This window comes from Eubalaena glacialis, chromosome 19, assembly GCF_028564815.1.
Source record: "Eubalaena glacialis isolate mEubGla1 chromosome 19, mEubGla1.1.hap2.+ XY, whole genome shotgun sequence".
NCBI classification, from domain to species: domain Eukaryota; kingdom Metazoa; phylum Chordata; class Mammalia; order Artiodactyla; family Balaenidae; genus Eubalaena; species Eubalaena glacialis.
The window spans coordinates 27344791-27362187 of NC_083734.1; the positions used below are offsets into that span (position 1 = coordinate 27344791).

General features: G+C 48.7%; 1 protein-coding gene across 1 annotated transcript; it reads left to right on the forward strand.

Moving 5' to 3' along the window:
• Positions 1-6827: 6827 nt before the first annotated feature.
• On the forward strand, positions 6828-7326 carry CCDC182 (coiled-coil domain containing 182). Its single transcript, XM_061176771.1, has one exon. It carries the CDS (start codon positions 6865-6867, stop codon positions 7324-7326), a length of 462 nt encoding a protein of 153 aa, XP_061032754.1. The 5' UTR covers positions 6828-6864.
• Positions 7327-17397: the final 10071 nt, after the last annotated feature.

Here is a 17397-nt window from a genome sequence, read left to right on the forward strand (position 1 = left end):
ACCCATCACACCTCCTGCAGCTCTGTCTATTCTCCCCAGAGACTCGTCTCCAGATAGCACCCCTGCTCCTTGCTTCCCCAGAACAGGAGCTCCCACTGGGGCTCTTTGTGGTCCCTGGTTTCTGGCTGGACTCAGGGTCCAATTTGCCTCCCCAGATCCCTCAACACTCCCCACAGTCTATGTGATGGCACAGAAAATGTGTCACAGGCCTGAACTCCAGAGTCAGACTGCAGCCACCATATTTGTGGAGATTCTGACATTTTGGTAAATACCACAAATTCCTCCAATGATGGGGGAAAAAAAGCATGCTTAAAACAATCGCATTTTCTGATTTTAAAAAAACGTTGGGATTCAATATTTTGGCCTATAATTTTTTTGATTTGACCTTTGTACAAAAAAATGTTTGCTCACCGCTGCCCTAAACAGTACAGACCACATTTCCTGTTAACCTAGAAAGCAGTGTGAATGGACAAAACTTGAGGAGCTCATTAGTCTGGGAAATGGAAATGGAAAAGGGAACCCTCTTGCACTGTTGGTGGGAATGTAAACTGATGCAACCACTATGGAGAACAGTATGGAGGTTCCTTGAAAAACTAAAAATAGAACTACCATACAGCCCAGCAATCCCACTACTGGGCATATACCCTGAGAAAACCATAATTCAAAAAGAGTCATGTACTACAACGTTCATTGCAGCTCTATTTACAATAGCCAGGACATGGAAACAACCTAAGTGTCCATCGACAGATGAATGGATAAAGAAGATGTGGCACATATATACAATGGAATATTACTCAGTCATAAAAGGAAACGAAATTGAGTTATTTGTAGTGAGGTGGATGGACCTAGAGTCTGTCATACAGAGTGAAGTAAGTCAGAAAGAGAAAAACAAATGCCATATGCTAACACATATATATGGAATCTAAAAAAAAAAAAAAAAGGTTCTGAAGAACCTAGGAGCAGGACAGGAATAAAGACACAGATGTAGAAAATGGACTTGAGGACACGGGGAGGGGGAAGGGTAAGCTGGGACAAAGTGATAGAGTGGCATGGACATATATCACTACCAGATGTAAAATAGTTAGCTAGTGGGAAGCAGCTGCATAGCACAGGGAGATCAGCTCGGTGCTTTGTGACCACCTAGAGGGGTGGGATAGGGAGGGTGGGAGGGAGATGCAAGAGGGAGGGGATATGGGGATATATGTATACGTATAGCTGATTCACTTTGTTATACAGCAGAAACTAACACAACATTGTAAAGCAATTATACTCCAATAAAGATGTTAAATAAATAAATAAATAAATAAATAAAGGTCCAGGTACCAGCTTCATGATGGGTCATTTAAGAAAATTAGTGTTGAGAATGGGGATAGACTATTCCAACTGGGGTAATGCCGGGCCTTTCCCAGCATGCTCTTGGGGTCACTGTCCTGGGCCTGTGGACTGTGTGAGGTTCTCTTTCTTGCAGATGTTTTGCCCCAGCTAAATTCCATGCCCGGTGGAGGGGTGGATGGTGCAAGGCAGACAGCACCACATCCAGCCTGCTTTGGAGGGCCCTCCTGGCGCAGTGCTAGCTTCCGGGGCTGGAGAAGGGCCAGCTCCACCGGCTTGGCCCGCCTGCACTGCTCGTGTCCAAGGACCACTCCTGTGTCTTCAGATCCACTCCCACCAGGATGTTTTACATATTTTAATTAAAGTGCTGCCCTGGGCTGGCAGGGCCTCTGATGGATGGCTCCAGTCCGAGTTGCAGGGCTGCAGTGGTGTGAAACATGGAATGTGGTGATGTGCTCCTGCTTTGGCTCCTACCTCCGGGGGCTGGTTCATTCGGGTTCCAGGAGGGGAGGCGAACTCAGCAGGCGGTGGGCAGGTGGCTGGCGCATCCTTGGCATGGCCAAGGAGGGGCTCAGGAACGGGAGGAGAGTTCAGGTAAGAAAGCACCATGGACAGTTTCCGTGGACCAGCTTGCTGGTGGGCTGTGGATGAGCCCGATTCTTGTGGACACTCCTTATCAGAGCCAAATTATGACAAATGGCTATGGGTAAAAGTTGCTGGGTGGCAGCCGCCGCCTCTCGGAGCGAAGCAGGTATTTTTAGCACCGTGCCTTGGGGCTCTGGCTCTGGGTTAATTAATCACGGTGAACAGCACTGAGTTTGGTTCCTGATGCTGGTTCCACCCCCATCCCAGCCTTGTCCCCCTTCCCCGGACTGCAATGCCAGCTGCAGAGGTGGCAGTCATGCATGGCTAGAGGAGCCCTTGACAGCCTCCCAGGGCACTGGGGACACCATCCCGTGCCCCCGCGGCTGGGGCCCTGTACCTCCCCCTCCTCTGCACCTCTTCCTGCTTCTCTCCAGTCATCCCAGCCTCTTTTAAATTCTTCTTGCTGTTCCTTCTGAACATCACCCCCAGGCATCCACATCCTTCCTGTCTCAGCCCAAATGTCCTCACCTTGCGAAGGCCCTCCCTGAGCACCCCTTCCCCTACAGGCTCTCCATCACCTTGTCCTGTTTATTTCCTTCAGAGCACTTAGCACCCGCCAGAATCACCTTATTTCTTGATGGCTCCACGTTATTGTCTGTCTGCTTCCATTGAAATGCCAGTGGCTTGAGAACAGGGATCTTGTCTCTCTTGTTTGCTATCTTAAATCCCTGTTGCCTAGCTCAGCCTACACAGGGCGGGCACTCAGTGGGTGTCACTGAACAGGCAACTGGATGGGTGGATGGGTGGATGGATGGATGGATGGAAGGGTGGCAGGGGGATGGATGGGGCGAAGGCTGGAGGGAAGATCCTCTATGGGTTTGCATTTTAAGGTGCAATGTGCCAAGATTGTTATTGTTGGTAGGGGCACATCTGGGGAGACACTGGTTGTATAGCAGCATCCTCACCCAGGCCAGCAGCGGGAGGCCCGAGCCCAGGGGATTCTGGGAAAGGAGTGTTGGAAATCGCTGCCCTCTCTGCTTTAGAAACGTCCAACCACATGCTCTTTGGTGTTTATAGGAAATTTCTCTGAATTCTGTGGGTTTTTTTTTTAATAATTTTTTTTCTTGGGGATGGGGACAAACCAGTTTTAAGGGACTTCTAGAAGACTCTTTGCACACTCTGCCTGAAAGCTGACATTGGTGGTTCATTTGGGGGAATTAAGCATGGTCCTTTCACTGTTTTCTCTTCAAATACAACTCCTCTATGTGGAAGCCACAGCTGGTCGCCTACCCTCCCCATTCTTGCTTGAGAATGGAACCCCAATTTGGTCCTTGTATTGGGAGGCCTCTGCTTTGGGGAGAGGACCCATGATTAGTCTGAGCCAACTATGGGAGCTCCAGTAGTGCTTGGGTTGGACCGGGGACTGTGAAAGTGGCTCTAACTAATGGGACATGAGGAGCATCGGCGGTTTCACCTCATTTTTAAACAGGTACATGAAGGGGTGCATCTGTGTCATATCCCTCTTCTGCATCCTAAAAAGGATGGAGATTTAGTTCACATGCAGGGGCAGAGGCATGGGGAGAGGCACGTGACAGGTGCGGGGCGGGGGCACTGATGCATGTGGCAGGGCCCAGCAGGACTGTGCCTGGACCCAGCGGTGACCACCCCGGGAAATCCTGAGACATGCCGCTCCGGAGCCCCTCCACGCAGGTCAAATCTGATTCTCAGGGGTGGGGCTTGGATCTCCGCAGGGTTGATACTCTGCTTTCATCCCCCCTTATTCTGAGACACTGCCGATATAGACCAGGGGCAGGGAAACCCTCCCGACCGTGGTCCAGAGATGCCTTGCCAGGAGACGTCAGAGTGCCTTTCTTTTGATGCTGTGAAGGGGACAAATAGATTTGCTTTCTTACTTTCCGAGGATATACGGAAGGAAATTCTGAGGAAAGCACAGGGCTGGACTGTAAAACTTCTGGGAGGAGAGCATTCAGAGCACGTGCACATCCAGTTGCCCCTGCTGAGGGCTCCCCGAAGGTCCAGGGGACCCCAGGCCTGGGGTCTTCGGCTGACAGAGCGTGTATTTGCTCCCGACCTCTGCTGAGGTTCACTTGGAAACGCGGTCCTCCCTGGCCGGCTCTACATGCGGAGAAATGAACTGAGACCTCATTAAAAAGCACCAGGGAAATTGAACAATTGCTATCCTTTCTTAACGGCTACTACTTTTCTTTCATAGCACTGGTTATGGCTTCCACCATTCCCTGTGGGAGACAGAGACAAAGAGGCAGAGAATCTAAGTCAGAGAGAGAGAAAGAGAGAGAGACAGAAAAACACTCAAAGAATACAGAAACAAGAAGACAGACACACATTCTTCCTGTCGTTGATTCAAGAAATATTTATTGAGAACCTACTGTGTGCCTGACCCGCACACACCCCCCCAATGAATGCACCAGCAGACCGCAGGCTGTTTACATCATCTCCCCAAACCCCACCTGGATCTTAGGTAGCAAATAAGGAGGGTGCTCTTTCCACTCAGGCCAGTAGGTGTCATCATGTCAGAGGGAAAGTCAGGGGAGCTACAGGATTTGATGGCCACCTAAGAACAGAAATTCTCTTTCATCTAGTTTTCTGAGTGCCATTATGTGCAGGGCACCAGGCAGGGTACCAGGCAGGGTACATAGGATGAGGAATGCACAGTCCCTGTCATGGAATTTACTGTGCCATCGGGACCCGGAGGGACAAGGCCCTAGGTCACAAAATGAGGGGGAGGCAGTAAGAGCTTCCGGAAAAGTTTAAAGGAAAGACTGTGTGGATATTAGAGCATCAGAGACTTCACATTACGGCCTCTCACATTACAGCAGAGAATAGGCTCAGAGAGGGGAGGTGACTGACCTCTGGTCACACAGCAATTCCAGACTCCAGATCTCCTGACTCCTAGAGCAGTGCTCTTTCCACCAACATTGTGTATCAATAACTGGTGTTGCCCGACCTTTGAGACTCAAAATTCCACCTTAGTTTAGCCATGAAGCTCCCTGCAAAATGCCCTCTGCCAGGCCCTCTAGATGGGCCGATCTGCCTGCTGGAGAAGGCAGCTTCCCTCCTCATGTGTCCTGTAGTGTGGGAGTTGGCTCTCTCGCACAGGCTCACGAAGGCTCACCGCGAGCATCTCTGCTCAGAGACATCACCTTGGTAGCTTTTGAGCTAGTTTCAACCAGCTGTGATGGGAGTCTTTACACCATGGAAAATAGCAACAGCCATAAATCAGAGCTTCTTCTTTTTTTTCCTCCCGGAGAGCTGCCCCCCACCTGCACACCACTGAATTAGTATCCCCAATTTACAGATAAGGAAACTGAGGCCCAGGGGGATGAGGCAATGTATAAAGAGACACAGCCTGTAGGTGGTAGAGCTGAGACCCAGCCCAGGTGGTTTGATGCTGGAGTGTTCAGAGATGGTAGAGCCAATAGGACTGAGAGCCACTTGGATGTGGAGGGGCCCAGGTTTCTCATGTGGACGCTGACGTGGGTGCTGCCCCAGGCTGGTCTCATCAACCTGATAGCAACACTGGAACAGGGACCATTTTGGGAGAAATGATAACTAGTCCAGCTTTGGGTGGATTGAATTTGAGGTACATTGTTGGAGAGATGTTTAGATTTGGAGGCCAGGAGAGAAGTCTGGGCAAGAGATTGAGATCTGCAGGATGGAGGATTGTTCTTGACCAAACCAGTTTCCTTTCTTACAGTGAACAGGTCAGAAGTGGGAAGTTCACCCTTCTCTATGTTTTTTCTCATCTTCGTCAGCATTCAGGCAGGATCTGGAAGGGCAGGGACGACCCTGCTCTCTGGCTCACACTCGTTCCCTGGTGCAGGTGCATAGTGAGTGCTCAGCATGGACCCGCTGAATAAATGAATGAGTGGCCCGATTTTATCCTGCACATACCGAATCAGCTCTGCTGTGGACCATATATCAAAACCTGAGTACATTTCTTCTAAGATTATCGAGAATTCTGGCGTCATTACAGGAGTGTGGATTTGGAATCAGAAATTACTTTTCTAGAGATTATCATATTAAGTGAAGTAAATTAGACAGAGAAGGACAGGTATCATATGATATCACTTATATGTGGATCTAAAAAAATGATACAAATGAACTTATTTACAAAACAGTAATAGACTCACAGACACAGAAAACAAACTTATGGTTACCAAAAGGGATGGTGTGGAGGGGGGAGATAAATTAGGAGTTTGGGATTAACATATGCACACTATTATATATAAAATAGGTAAACAACAAGGACCTACTGTGTAGCACAAGGAACCGTACTCAATATCTTATAATAACCTATAATGGAAAAGAATCTGAAAAAAAAAATATATGTATAATTGAATCACTTTGCTGTACACCTGAAACTAACATAACATTGTAAATTAACTATACTTCAATTCAAAAAGAAATTAGTTGTGTTGTTGTTGTTGTTTTTTAGCATTTTAGAGCTAGAAGTGAGATTACACATCATCTCTTACAATGTCCTTGCTTCACTGGTGAGGTACTGAAGCCTAGAGACCCTTCTGAGACCATCCAGGCCCCTTGCTGTGTGGGAGACCACCCGACCTGGCCTTGCTCTGGCCAGTTTACTTTGGTGTGTCCCTCGGGACAAGGAATGATTGAGCTCTGGTTCTGGAAGGGCAATGAACTGATGGGAATCCACATCTCAGGGTGCACAACTGAATACTTCTTGAGTAGATGAGCAGACGAAGCCCAGGATAACCAAGCAAGGAGGCTACCATATGCAAATGAGTGGATTGCGGCTTTCCTCCTGGTTGGCCGGAGAGGCCCTGATGTCACAATGTGTGGGGTTTCTCCACTCCAAAGGATTGTGTCTCTGGCCCAAAACAAATTCACTGACCGGGCTGGTCCCTAGCTCCCTCTCTTTGTCCAAACGGAGGCGACACTATGGAACCCCTCTATCAGGCCGGGTCCATTCTCATGAAGGTGAACACCTTACAGGGGAAGAAGATGGTGGAGAGCGGCCTCCAATCTGGAGACTTCTCGCTCCCCCAGCCGTGGCCCTCCTGCGTCCTGCCGCCAGCCGACCTGGAGATCCTGCAGCAGAAGGTGGCCGGGGTGCAACGGGAGCTGGAGGACTTCAAGAAGGAGGCACTGAGGGCCATCCATGACCTGGAAGACGCCTTCGGCGAGATGAACGGGGCGCTGGTACAGCAGGAGGAGCAGGCGGCCCGCGTGAAGCAGCGGCTGAGGGAGGAGGAGGACCGGGGCATCGTGCGGAACAAGGTCCTCACCTTCCTGCTGCCCCGCGAGAAGCAGCTCCGGGAGCACTGCAGGCGGCTGGAGTGCCTGCTGCTGGGCCGGAGCTGCGAGGCACTGGGCATCCCCGGGAAGATCCAGGCCGACTGAGGCCCCTCCGGCAGAAGCCGCGTTCCTCACCGAGCAGCCGAGTAGAAGATTCTTTTCGATAGAAGGACAGACCCTGAGTTTTGATCGAGTTGCTCCCCTTCCCCATTTCCACTGCTTTCCTCCTACCTAAATAACACCTTGCTGAGAGGCGAAAAGACCCGGTATGTTCTTTTGGTGAAGCTCCGTTCACCCGGCATCACCCAAGAAGGAGGCTCTCCAACACTCAGTCTTTGAATGACACCTGTAACTTTCACCTTTAACTCTTTTCCTGTTTGTAATGGTACTATTGCTCAAATGTATACCATGTTTTTTTAATCTTCTTAAACTGATGGCGTTGAACAGATTTACCTTCTTTTAATGACTCCAGGCTCTCGTGGCTTGTTACTTCATGCACGGTCTGCTGAGAGGGGTCGATCATCCGCCCGAGCACTGAGTGGCCTCAGACTACTTTACTTTTGTGGTTCTCATCCTCGCCTAGTTGGCTTTTCCGCCTGCTTTCATGGTTACACCGTCACATCTCCCTTTGCCGCCTTTGCCCACCTCTACTTCCTCTCTGTTTGGGCTGCAGCCGGGCCAGTGAGATCCACAGAGGGAATTAGGCTCCGAGGGGTGGAGTCAGATGAGCTTAGTGCACTGATGAGGCAACACCTAGAAGGTGGGGCTCTAAAGCCGTGAAGCTGATGTTCATGTCTGAGCTGGAATTGTTAGGATGCCCGGCCACTCATCAGGTGATGTACCCACACCATCCCAACTACTCCCACAGGCACCGTTAGAAGCAAGTGTTGTTTCCCTGTTGTGCAGGGTGGATAGCCGACCTCAGGAAGCTAAGTCCTTTCCCCGAGGTCTCCGTGCTTGAAAGTTCAAGTCCAGGTCACCTGTGCTTATTTGCTATCCTGCTGCCCCCTTGGAACCGTATCAGGCTGTCCATGGACTTGTTCTTCTGGAGGGTTGGGATTGTCACATAGGTGAGTTGGGTGCTCCTTAGCTGTCACTGTGCCTTTTATTTTCAATAAGACTTTCTGTTTCATCAAGTCATATTTTCTCTCTGGTCCCGCAAAACTCTGCCACGCAGCAGGGATTCTCCCCTAAACAGCAGAAGCGAGTGTCTGGAGGCTAGGTCAGCACCTGAGCGGAGTGGGCCTCTGTCTTCCCAGGTCGGGACTTACAGCCTGGGCTGCACCCTCTGAGAGTCCAGCTCAGCTCCAGCCTCCCTCCTCTCTCTTTCAAGGAATCTCTCCAAACAAGATTCGAACACCTGCAACGCCCAGGCTGAACTTCATGACCCATTCTTAATGGCGACATCCATCTATCAACCATCTACCCTGAAGGGCTGCATCCCTGCTCTAACTTTAGGTAGTTTCTACTTTGGAAGGTTTAGCTGAAGTGGTAACAATAATGTTAATACTAGTAAGATTATTACCACTACTACTAGTTTATAGTTATCAAGAACATGATATAGTCTAGGCACCAGGCTTGGCCCTTTGGAGGTGGGTACTAGTATAACCTTCACTTTAGGACTTTGAGAAAACCAAAGCTCAGAGAGGCTAAGTAAATTGCCCCAGGTCACACATCTGATAAATGATAGAGTTGGTATTTGAACCTAGGAATGTCTAATGTCAGCAGCTGTGCTCTTAACCACTATGTATTATTTTTGGAAGCTAAATACTTCTTGAATAGATAAAATATGAGTGTACTGAAATTGGTGAGGTGAGCTTTGGAAGAAAGGATTGTTTTGGCAGTGGGGTCGGAGGGGGGCAGAATTCCTATACTCTTAAACCTTGTGGGAGATGTGTGCGTGTGTGTGTGTGTGTGTGTGCACGTGTGTGTGTTTACAAATGTATCTGAGAAGGAAAACTTGATTGGCCAACTATAATAAGAGGTTAAACAATCAGCTGCCCTAAGCAGAAGAAAGTGGACCTAATGCTAATTCCTATGGATCAGTTTGTAATCATCCTACTCAGAAATGACGGTGTTCATGGGAATTCTGAGAAGAGGGGGAGAAATGCTGCTCGTGATTGGTGCCTACCAAGCCACACCTGGAGCATCTGTGCTTAGGTCTGGCCCAACGTTTTAGAGGGTCCTAGACAGCCCGCAGTGCACCCCAGGCAATCCTGAAGAGGGGGCGTGATTGGAGGACCTGGGGACTTGGCTGAACAGGTTTGAGGGGACACCTGATTATGCCCTTCCGAACACGGGAAGGCCTGACGGTGTTTGGGGTTTGTGGGGCTAGTAAATGTCACCTCTCTTGTCCCTGGGAAGGAAGCAGGGAAGCAGTTGAGGGGTAGACACAGGAGCCAGGCAAACGGAGACAAAATATCACCTTTATTGCTGATAAAGCTGCTCGAGAAGGTGGTTTAAACCCTGTGAGCCACGTGGGCTGGCCTAAGACTTCAGCCCTGAGCCTCATGCGGTCTCCAGGCACAGGTGCATGCAGAGGTGGACATCTTCCTGCTACTGTAAACCAGATAGCATGACCTCTCTATGAAGAAATAGCTCAAGAAAGAGGAAAGGGGAGAGCCGTGCAGGAGCTGACCTTCTTCCCAAATCCACCAACTCAGAAAGTTACTTCCCTTTCCTGGGGAGAGGAGAGGGTGAGGGGAAGGAGAGCCAGGAACACTGCTAGGGTGGAGGTCCCTCCATAATGAAAGAGGAATGGGAAATAATAGTCCCCTCTTAACAGAAAAAGGGTTAGACTGAAGCCATATTGTTCTATAGGGTGGCACTAGCGACGAAGGATGGATGCTAGCAGGAGGCCGATTTCAGCTCTATGTAAGACACAAAAATAACATTGGTTGCTTCCTATGTGTCTGTGCAGTAAAGGGTTGACTCAGCAGGTGTGGGATGTTCAAATCTTGCACATTTCAGGGAGAGATCTAACCCCCTGACTGACTCCTGGGAGATAACCTCTAAGCCCTTGTAATATGCTGCCTGATAAAAGTGTTTCTGTTTACCTGGGGCCTTGGGCCATGCCAGATAGTTTATGCTAACAACGTGATTTTAGGTGGGGACCCTTGGCCAAGCTGTATCAGTTTGACTTCTGTAGAGACTAGAAACTAAGTAACTAAGGTCAGCCGTGGAGGAGTGTTCCATGCCTAGAGAAAAACACCCATAAAATACCTGGACACTGAGACAGGTGAGCTTCCCTGGTCGACGCTACTTCATAGTGTTGTCACACATCATTGCTGGGGAATTAAGCATTGTCCACACAACTCCCTCCACTGGGAGAGGACAACTGGAAGCTTGTGCCTGGTCTCTCCTGAACTCTCCCCTGTGCTCCTCTGATCTTTGCTAATTAAGATTAATCTGCATGCTTTTGCTGTAATGAACCATAGTCATGTGCATAACAGCTTTTCTTAGTCTTTGAGTAGTTCTAGTGAATCACTGAACTTGAGGATGGTCTTGAGGACCCATGATGCAGTGTCAGATGCACTTGACATTTCATCCTTCTTATCCTCACAATAACCTTGTGAGCTAAGCACTATAATCCCCATGACAGATGAGGAAACTGAGACATGGAGAGGTTAAGTAACTTGCCTAGGAGTACACAGCAAGACTCCAGCGTTCCCTCTCCTGACCACCACCCTACACCAAAGGAAGGGATTGGAGTCAAGGACTGGAAGGTCCCTTGGGGGTGGCCCCAAGGCCCTCCAATTCCAACGAGGTGAGTCATCCTGGAGTGACGAGGAGGAGGAAGTGCTAGAGCAAGAGACAGGAATCTGGTGGATTTCCTGTTTAGGAGAGCTCACGTGCGCATATGCCCAGGTTGGGTTAGACAGGTGTCCTACCTGGAGACCAGGTGAAAGCCTAGGTGTCCTTTCATGGTCTCCCTGCTGCAGGGCTTCACGCTTGCTTCTCCTCTATCAAGAGCTTTCAGCTGCAAGCCACAGGGTACCCATACTGACTTCTTTGAGGAGTCTATTTTTTTTACATAAAAAGACATCTGAAGTAGATGGCTGGTTCAGTAACTCAACGATGACAGAGTTCTGGGTTGGCATCTCTGTGATCCTCTTTCTTCCCTCCCTCACGCTGCCCTTCGTGGTCACACAAGGATGGCTGCAGAAATTCCAAAAATGTGTCATCACTCGATGACTACCAGGGCAGGAGAGAAGTGGCATTCCTTGCGAGCCGCCTTTTCATCAGAGAGGAAACCCTTTCCCAGAATCCCCCCAGCAGATTTTCTTTGACATCTCTTCGGGCGGTCTCGGGTCCCTTGCCCACCCTAAACCAATTATGAGCAAAGAGGAAAGCGATTGCCACAACTCAGCCCCTGGGCCTGGGCACCTCTGCTCCCCAAGATCCGAACCAAATCAAAGTCCACTGGTGACGCTGGCTCTGGGGAGGTGACCAACCCCAGTTTCCACACCTCAGTCTTACATCTTCAGCTTAATTGATAACGAGGGCCAGGAAGAAGAGAGCTCTGGGGACAGCATGGCTGGGCACAGTCGGACAGCGTGGCTGTCACATTGCTGCTGGAAGCATGGATTTAGGTCTGGGAACTGGGGAGAAGGGCTGGATGGAGGTGTGAGTGACACTTCAGTGCTGTGGGTGTAAATCTGCTGCCTTCACTTACCCCACACTCACCTGCCCTGTACCCAGGCTTCCCCCTTGAAGTCAGAGGCTTAAGATGATCCAAAAAGTGCCAGGGAGACTTTGCAATCTCTCAGTCCCTAAAACAGGCAACCACTGTTAGAGATCCTCATGTCACCACCTAGGGTGACAAACTAGTCCTGTTTTAACTGGGACTGTGTCTGTTTGAAAACTGAAAGTCTCATATGCCAGGAACCCTCTCAGCCCTGGGCCAACTGGGATAGTTGGTCACCTTGCGTTAGACATAAGCCACTGTGGGATGATCCAGGCGAGGCTGTGGATGGGGTGAGACACAGGAGGCCAGGGCAGGAAACAAAGATGGTGGTGACTGTCTCTGCCAGGTTGGTGCATCTTTGCTTCCTTTTTTAACCAGAGGCAGCAGCAGTCAAGCTTACCCTTGACTTCATTTCTCCTCCCGGCTCTCGGGTCCCTGCCCACCACCTCAAGTTAGCAAGGAGGTTTGAGAGCGAGGCCTTTTCTGAGCAACCTTGGAGATCCTTGTGAGGACAGTTGGCATTTCCGATTAGGCTGCATTTCCCTGTCCTAGTCCTGGAGCACAGAGGACTCCATGGTCGCTTAAAGAGCCCAGGGTCTGTGAGTGTCACCAAGAAGAGGCAGCTTTTTGCAGTTTTGGAGAATGGAGCTCCTCACTCCAGCTCTTCTTCAACAATAGAGTTGAGCAGCCCAGCTGCTCACTTTCTCTGAAATTCTAAAACAAACAGAAGACAAAATAACAGATGGTTTTCTCCCTGCCTGTAGCCGTGGTTCTCAAAGGTCTGCTATGAGCTGCAACGCTCTGCTTGCTCCTCCCGAGCAGTCCCAGCAGTCAGAGGGCTGCTGAGATTTTAGACGCGTGGCTCCATCTTTAGGAAAACCCATAGCAGGCAAGGGAGTCCTCCCCGGGACCCCAGGTCCTGTGTCGGCTGCAAGCTGGGACGCTTGGGTGAGCAGCAAGATGGCAGAGGTGCGGGAAAGCCAAACACATAGCGCTTGGCTCGGAGAGGTTACTAACCTCAGCTGCCATGCTTCAGTCTTATCTTTTCTATTTACCTGACCCCAGAAGAGAGCTCTGGAGGACAACGTGGCTGGGCAGATGTGGGCGGTATGGATGAGAAGCAAGAGTTTGGGTCTGGGAATTGGCTTCGTGCTAAACGTAGAACGTTGCCTCCTGGTCTGATCCGATCCTCTTAGTAATTCCTGGAGTGTGAAGGGCTGCAAGCTGTGAGCATCTTTCCTGACATTCACCAGGTATCGATCTTCCCTTGTTTCCCCTGGAAAAACAGTTTGGTAGTGTTTCAACCTGTTGAGTTGGCACGTAAACCAGTCATTGCACTCCTACGGACAGACCCAAGAGAAGCGAAAACGTATGGCCATACAAAACTTGTCCATGAATGTTCATAGTACTATTCATTATAGCCCCAAAGTGGAACAACATAAATGTCTATCACCTGATGAGTGGTTAAATAAAATGTGGTCTATCCATGTAACAGAATGTTGTTTGGCAATAAAAAAAAAAGGAATGAAATACTAACCATGATGCAATATTGTGCTTAGTGAAAGAAGTCAGTCACAAGAGGCCACATATTGTATGACATCATGTGTATGAAATGTCCAGAAGAAACAAATCTATAGAGACAGAAAGCAGACCAGTGGGAGCCTGGGGCTGTGGGGTTGGAGGAATAGAGTGACTCCTCACGGGTATGAAGTTTCTTTTCGAAGTGACTAAAGTGCCCTAAAATTATTGTACACTTTAAATAGGTGAATTGTATGGGATGTGAATTATATATCAATAAAGTTGTTTAAAAAATAAAGTGCAAGTTCAAATACACAGTGGGAAGAAAAGAAGCAATGCTACCATTTATAGTTCAAATCCCCTTTAATATTGAGAGATATGAATCAAGACCGGAATTATTTTATTTATTTTATTTATTTTTTCTGTGTGTGTGTGGCGCATGGGCTTAGCTGTTCCGTGGCTTGTGGAATCTTCCCAGACCAGGGCTCGAACCCGTGTCCCCTTCATTGGCCGGCGGATTCTCAGCCACTGCGCCACCAGGAAAGCCCTGGAATTATTTTAAATTGTTTTGAGTTTATGGACATTCTGGAGCCACATGGGTTCCCAAATTTATTTGGGTTATATATGTAAAAGGTGCCTGATTCAAAAACTGGCACATAACGGGTGTATCATAGATGATAATTGAATCAAAATGGCAAGTAAGGCACAAAAATGTTGTGATCAATGACCTTGATTGACCGGCACCATCTAAGAAGTCTCAGGACTGTGGCAGCATATGTAAGACATTCTTTTGTGCCCAACTATATGCTTGATTCCCTTCTCCAGGCACATAGGAGATGGAACAGCTAGAGAGAGATCAAGTCGCAAGCCTCCCTCCCACCTGGAAGACATCTCTGATGGGGTAAAGGGCAGCATCAGGACCATGTTGCCCAAGGTGCTGTTGACAGCTGTCATGTGACTTGTCGTGTGATCTATCACGTGACAGGAGGTGGTAAAGAGGTCTTATGCTCTTCATATGTCTTGTCTCTGGCCTGCCCTCCAGAAGGCTTTACTCTGGTGAGGTTTCTTGGTTGACCTCTTGCTCATCTCACCTCTTTCCTTTTGAATTCCTTTCAACAGCAGGAGAGGGTAGTGGACAGGCACGCAGGCTCTGCAGACAAACCAGCCTGGTTTTAATACCGACTCTGCCCCTCAGTTCTGTATGGCATAGGGATGTTCCTTTGCCCCTTGGAGTGCTGTCCAGTAGAACTTACTGTGATGATGGAAATGTTTTCTAAGAAGTCTGACCTGTCAATATTGTTGTCACCAGCCATGATTGACTAGTAAGATTTAGGAACTGGATTTTAAATTTTATGTAATTTTAATCAGCCATATGTGGCCAGTGGCTACAGCCTCAAAGCCTGTTTCCCCATATCTCCCAATGGGATGATGACGCTACCTACCTACTTAGTGGGATTGTTGGGTGAATTAATGGAGGAAACGCAAGTATGGCAGGATAACTGACTGGGATTTTAATTACAATTTGACTCCCCGACCCACAGATAGGTTATGTTCTCTGCCTCAGGGACCCTTGTTTGTGGGGCCCCAAACAGATGTTGCCAGAAACCCAAAAGGGAACCTTGGCATTTGTGCTTGGAAGTGTAGAGCGTGGAGAGAAATCACGCTGCGTCAACTCAGAGTGCAAGGTGATGGAAGCAGGTGCTTCTGAGTGCGGAAGGTGGAGCAGGCCAGCTCCAAGGGAGAGGTCAGACTGAGACCTGGATTTGCTGGTCCACCCCGGCTGTCGGGGAGCTCGGGACCCCCGTCCTCAGGCTGCAGCTGGCTGAGTCTCTCTCTGTCTTCCTTGGGGTCACAGTAATAAACACAAACGGGGGTTCCTTTAGGAGACAGCTGGCGTATTGTCGTTCAGGAAAGCAGTCAAGCCAAAGCTCACTGGGGCTGAGGTTTAAAACCAGGGTCCAAGCGGAAATGCCACCTTCCTGGACCAGAACCAGTACTCAGAGGAGAGGTTCCAGAGTGTGAAGTTCAGAGCTTGGGAGCAATAGCCCCAGAAACAGAGCGTACTGGGAGTAAGCAGAAGAAGTTTCTGTAGTTCACCCTGGAGAGCCCGCAGGGTGGGGAGTCCTGCTGGCACAGAGTGGACACCTTGACCCTCAGATATCCATCCTCGTAGAAAATGTTCTCAAAGATGCTCTGATGACCTGGGGTGAGAGGGAGACCCAGAAGGCAGCCCTGTCCCTGAGACTCAGAAAAAGGAAAGAAGCTGGTTCTGGTGTCCTTGGCTTGTCTGTCACCATCCTGGATGGTTACCACTCCAGGAAGGGCATGGCCCCATTTTTGGATTTGACAGTTCTGGTGGAGTCAAACCTGTCTCTGCGAAATAAATGAGGTCTCTCCAGGGCAGATCAATATTTAATGTGGGGTTTAAAAAGACCGACTCAGGAAATGAGTTTAAAAGTGGAGAATTTGCCTTAGGTAGCAATTTCTGAAATACAGTGGTATCAGGGGACAGATTATTCAAACTCAAGCCATGGGTAATATAAAAACAGTTGAACAAGCTGAGTTCTGCTTCCTGTGCATCAGTGACTCTGAATCCCCCGGTTTTTTGTGTGCAACTCACAGAGGATTAGTGTCAAATTGGAAGAGACCATCTACTGTGAGAGCATCTACTCCAGGGACAGCCAACTCCCTGGACAGCTGTCTCCACCCTTACCTGTGGCAGACATCACTAATCAACCCCAGGCCTCTTTCTTCTTGAGTTGGATGCAGACTCATATTTTTTTCCTCAACACCACACTCTAGGCAGCCACCATCTATCAGTCAGAGTGCACTCGATGTGAAATTTATTTCCCATCTTCACCTAGTCCAAATTCCTCATTTAGCAGAGGGGAAGCTCAAGGTTACACAGTGAGTTAGTGGCTGATTTAGGAGAAGAGCCCAAGAGAGACTATTTTTCCCTACATGAATGCTTTAGGTGTTGGGGTTCCATCAAGGATCCTTTTATTGACCCTTTGTGAGCAACATGGGGCTTTCCTTAACATCGTTGAATAGTCGGTTGTAGAGATAAAATTATAAAATTTCAGAGATAGAAAGCAGCTTAAAGATGCTCTCGGGACTTCCCTGGTGGCGCAGGGGTTAAGAATCCACCTGCCATCAAGGAATTCATGGAAAAGACTCTGACAAGTACAGGTTTCTGGTAACTGACTGTACTGCTGAACTGAATGAATAAGCATTTTCAGAACTCTAATGAAAAACTGATGAACTCATAAAAGTGCTAACAAAAGATCAAGATAAAAAAAAAATTAATTACATGGGATTGAGTGAACTGATGAGGATGATTATAATTTTTGTGACTTTCTGTTTGAATTAAAAAAAAAAAAGAATCCACCTGCCAAAGCAGGGGACACGGGTTCGAGCCCTGGTCCGGGAAGATCCCACAGGCCACAGAGCAACTAAGCCCGTGCGCCACAACTACTGAGCCCGCGCTCTAGAGCCTGTGAGCCACAACTACTGAGCCCGACTGCCACAACTACTGAAGCCCACGCACCTAGAGCCTGTGCTCTGCAACAAGAGAGGCCCGTGCACCACAGCGAAGAGTAGCCCCCGCTCTCCTCAACTAGAGAAAGCCCATGCGCAGCAACAAAGACCCAACACAGCCAAAAATAAATAAATAAATAAATAGATTTATTAAAAAAAACAAAAAAACAAAAAAAGATGCTCTCGTTCTGCTTGTTCCATCATGGGGAAATTAAAACTCAGAGAGGTCAAGTGACTTGCCTAGAGATGCACAGCTGCTTGCTCTTTCCTCTACATCTGTAATATAGCTCTTATTCTGAGGCCTTGGACAAATCACTCAAATGTTTGGACCTCCATTTTCCTGTGAGAATCTCAGACTTGCAAAAGGTGTTTGTTTTAAGAAGTGTGCAGAACCCATTTTTGATACAGTTTGATGTTTACATAGACACCCTCAG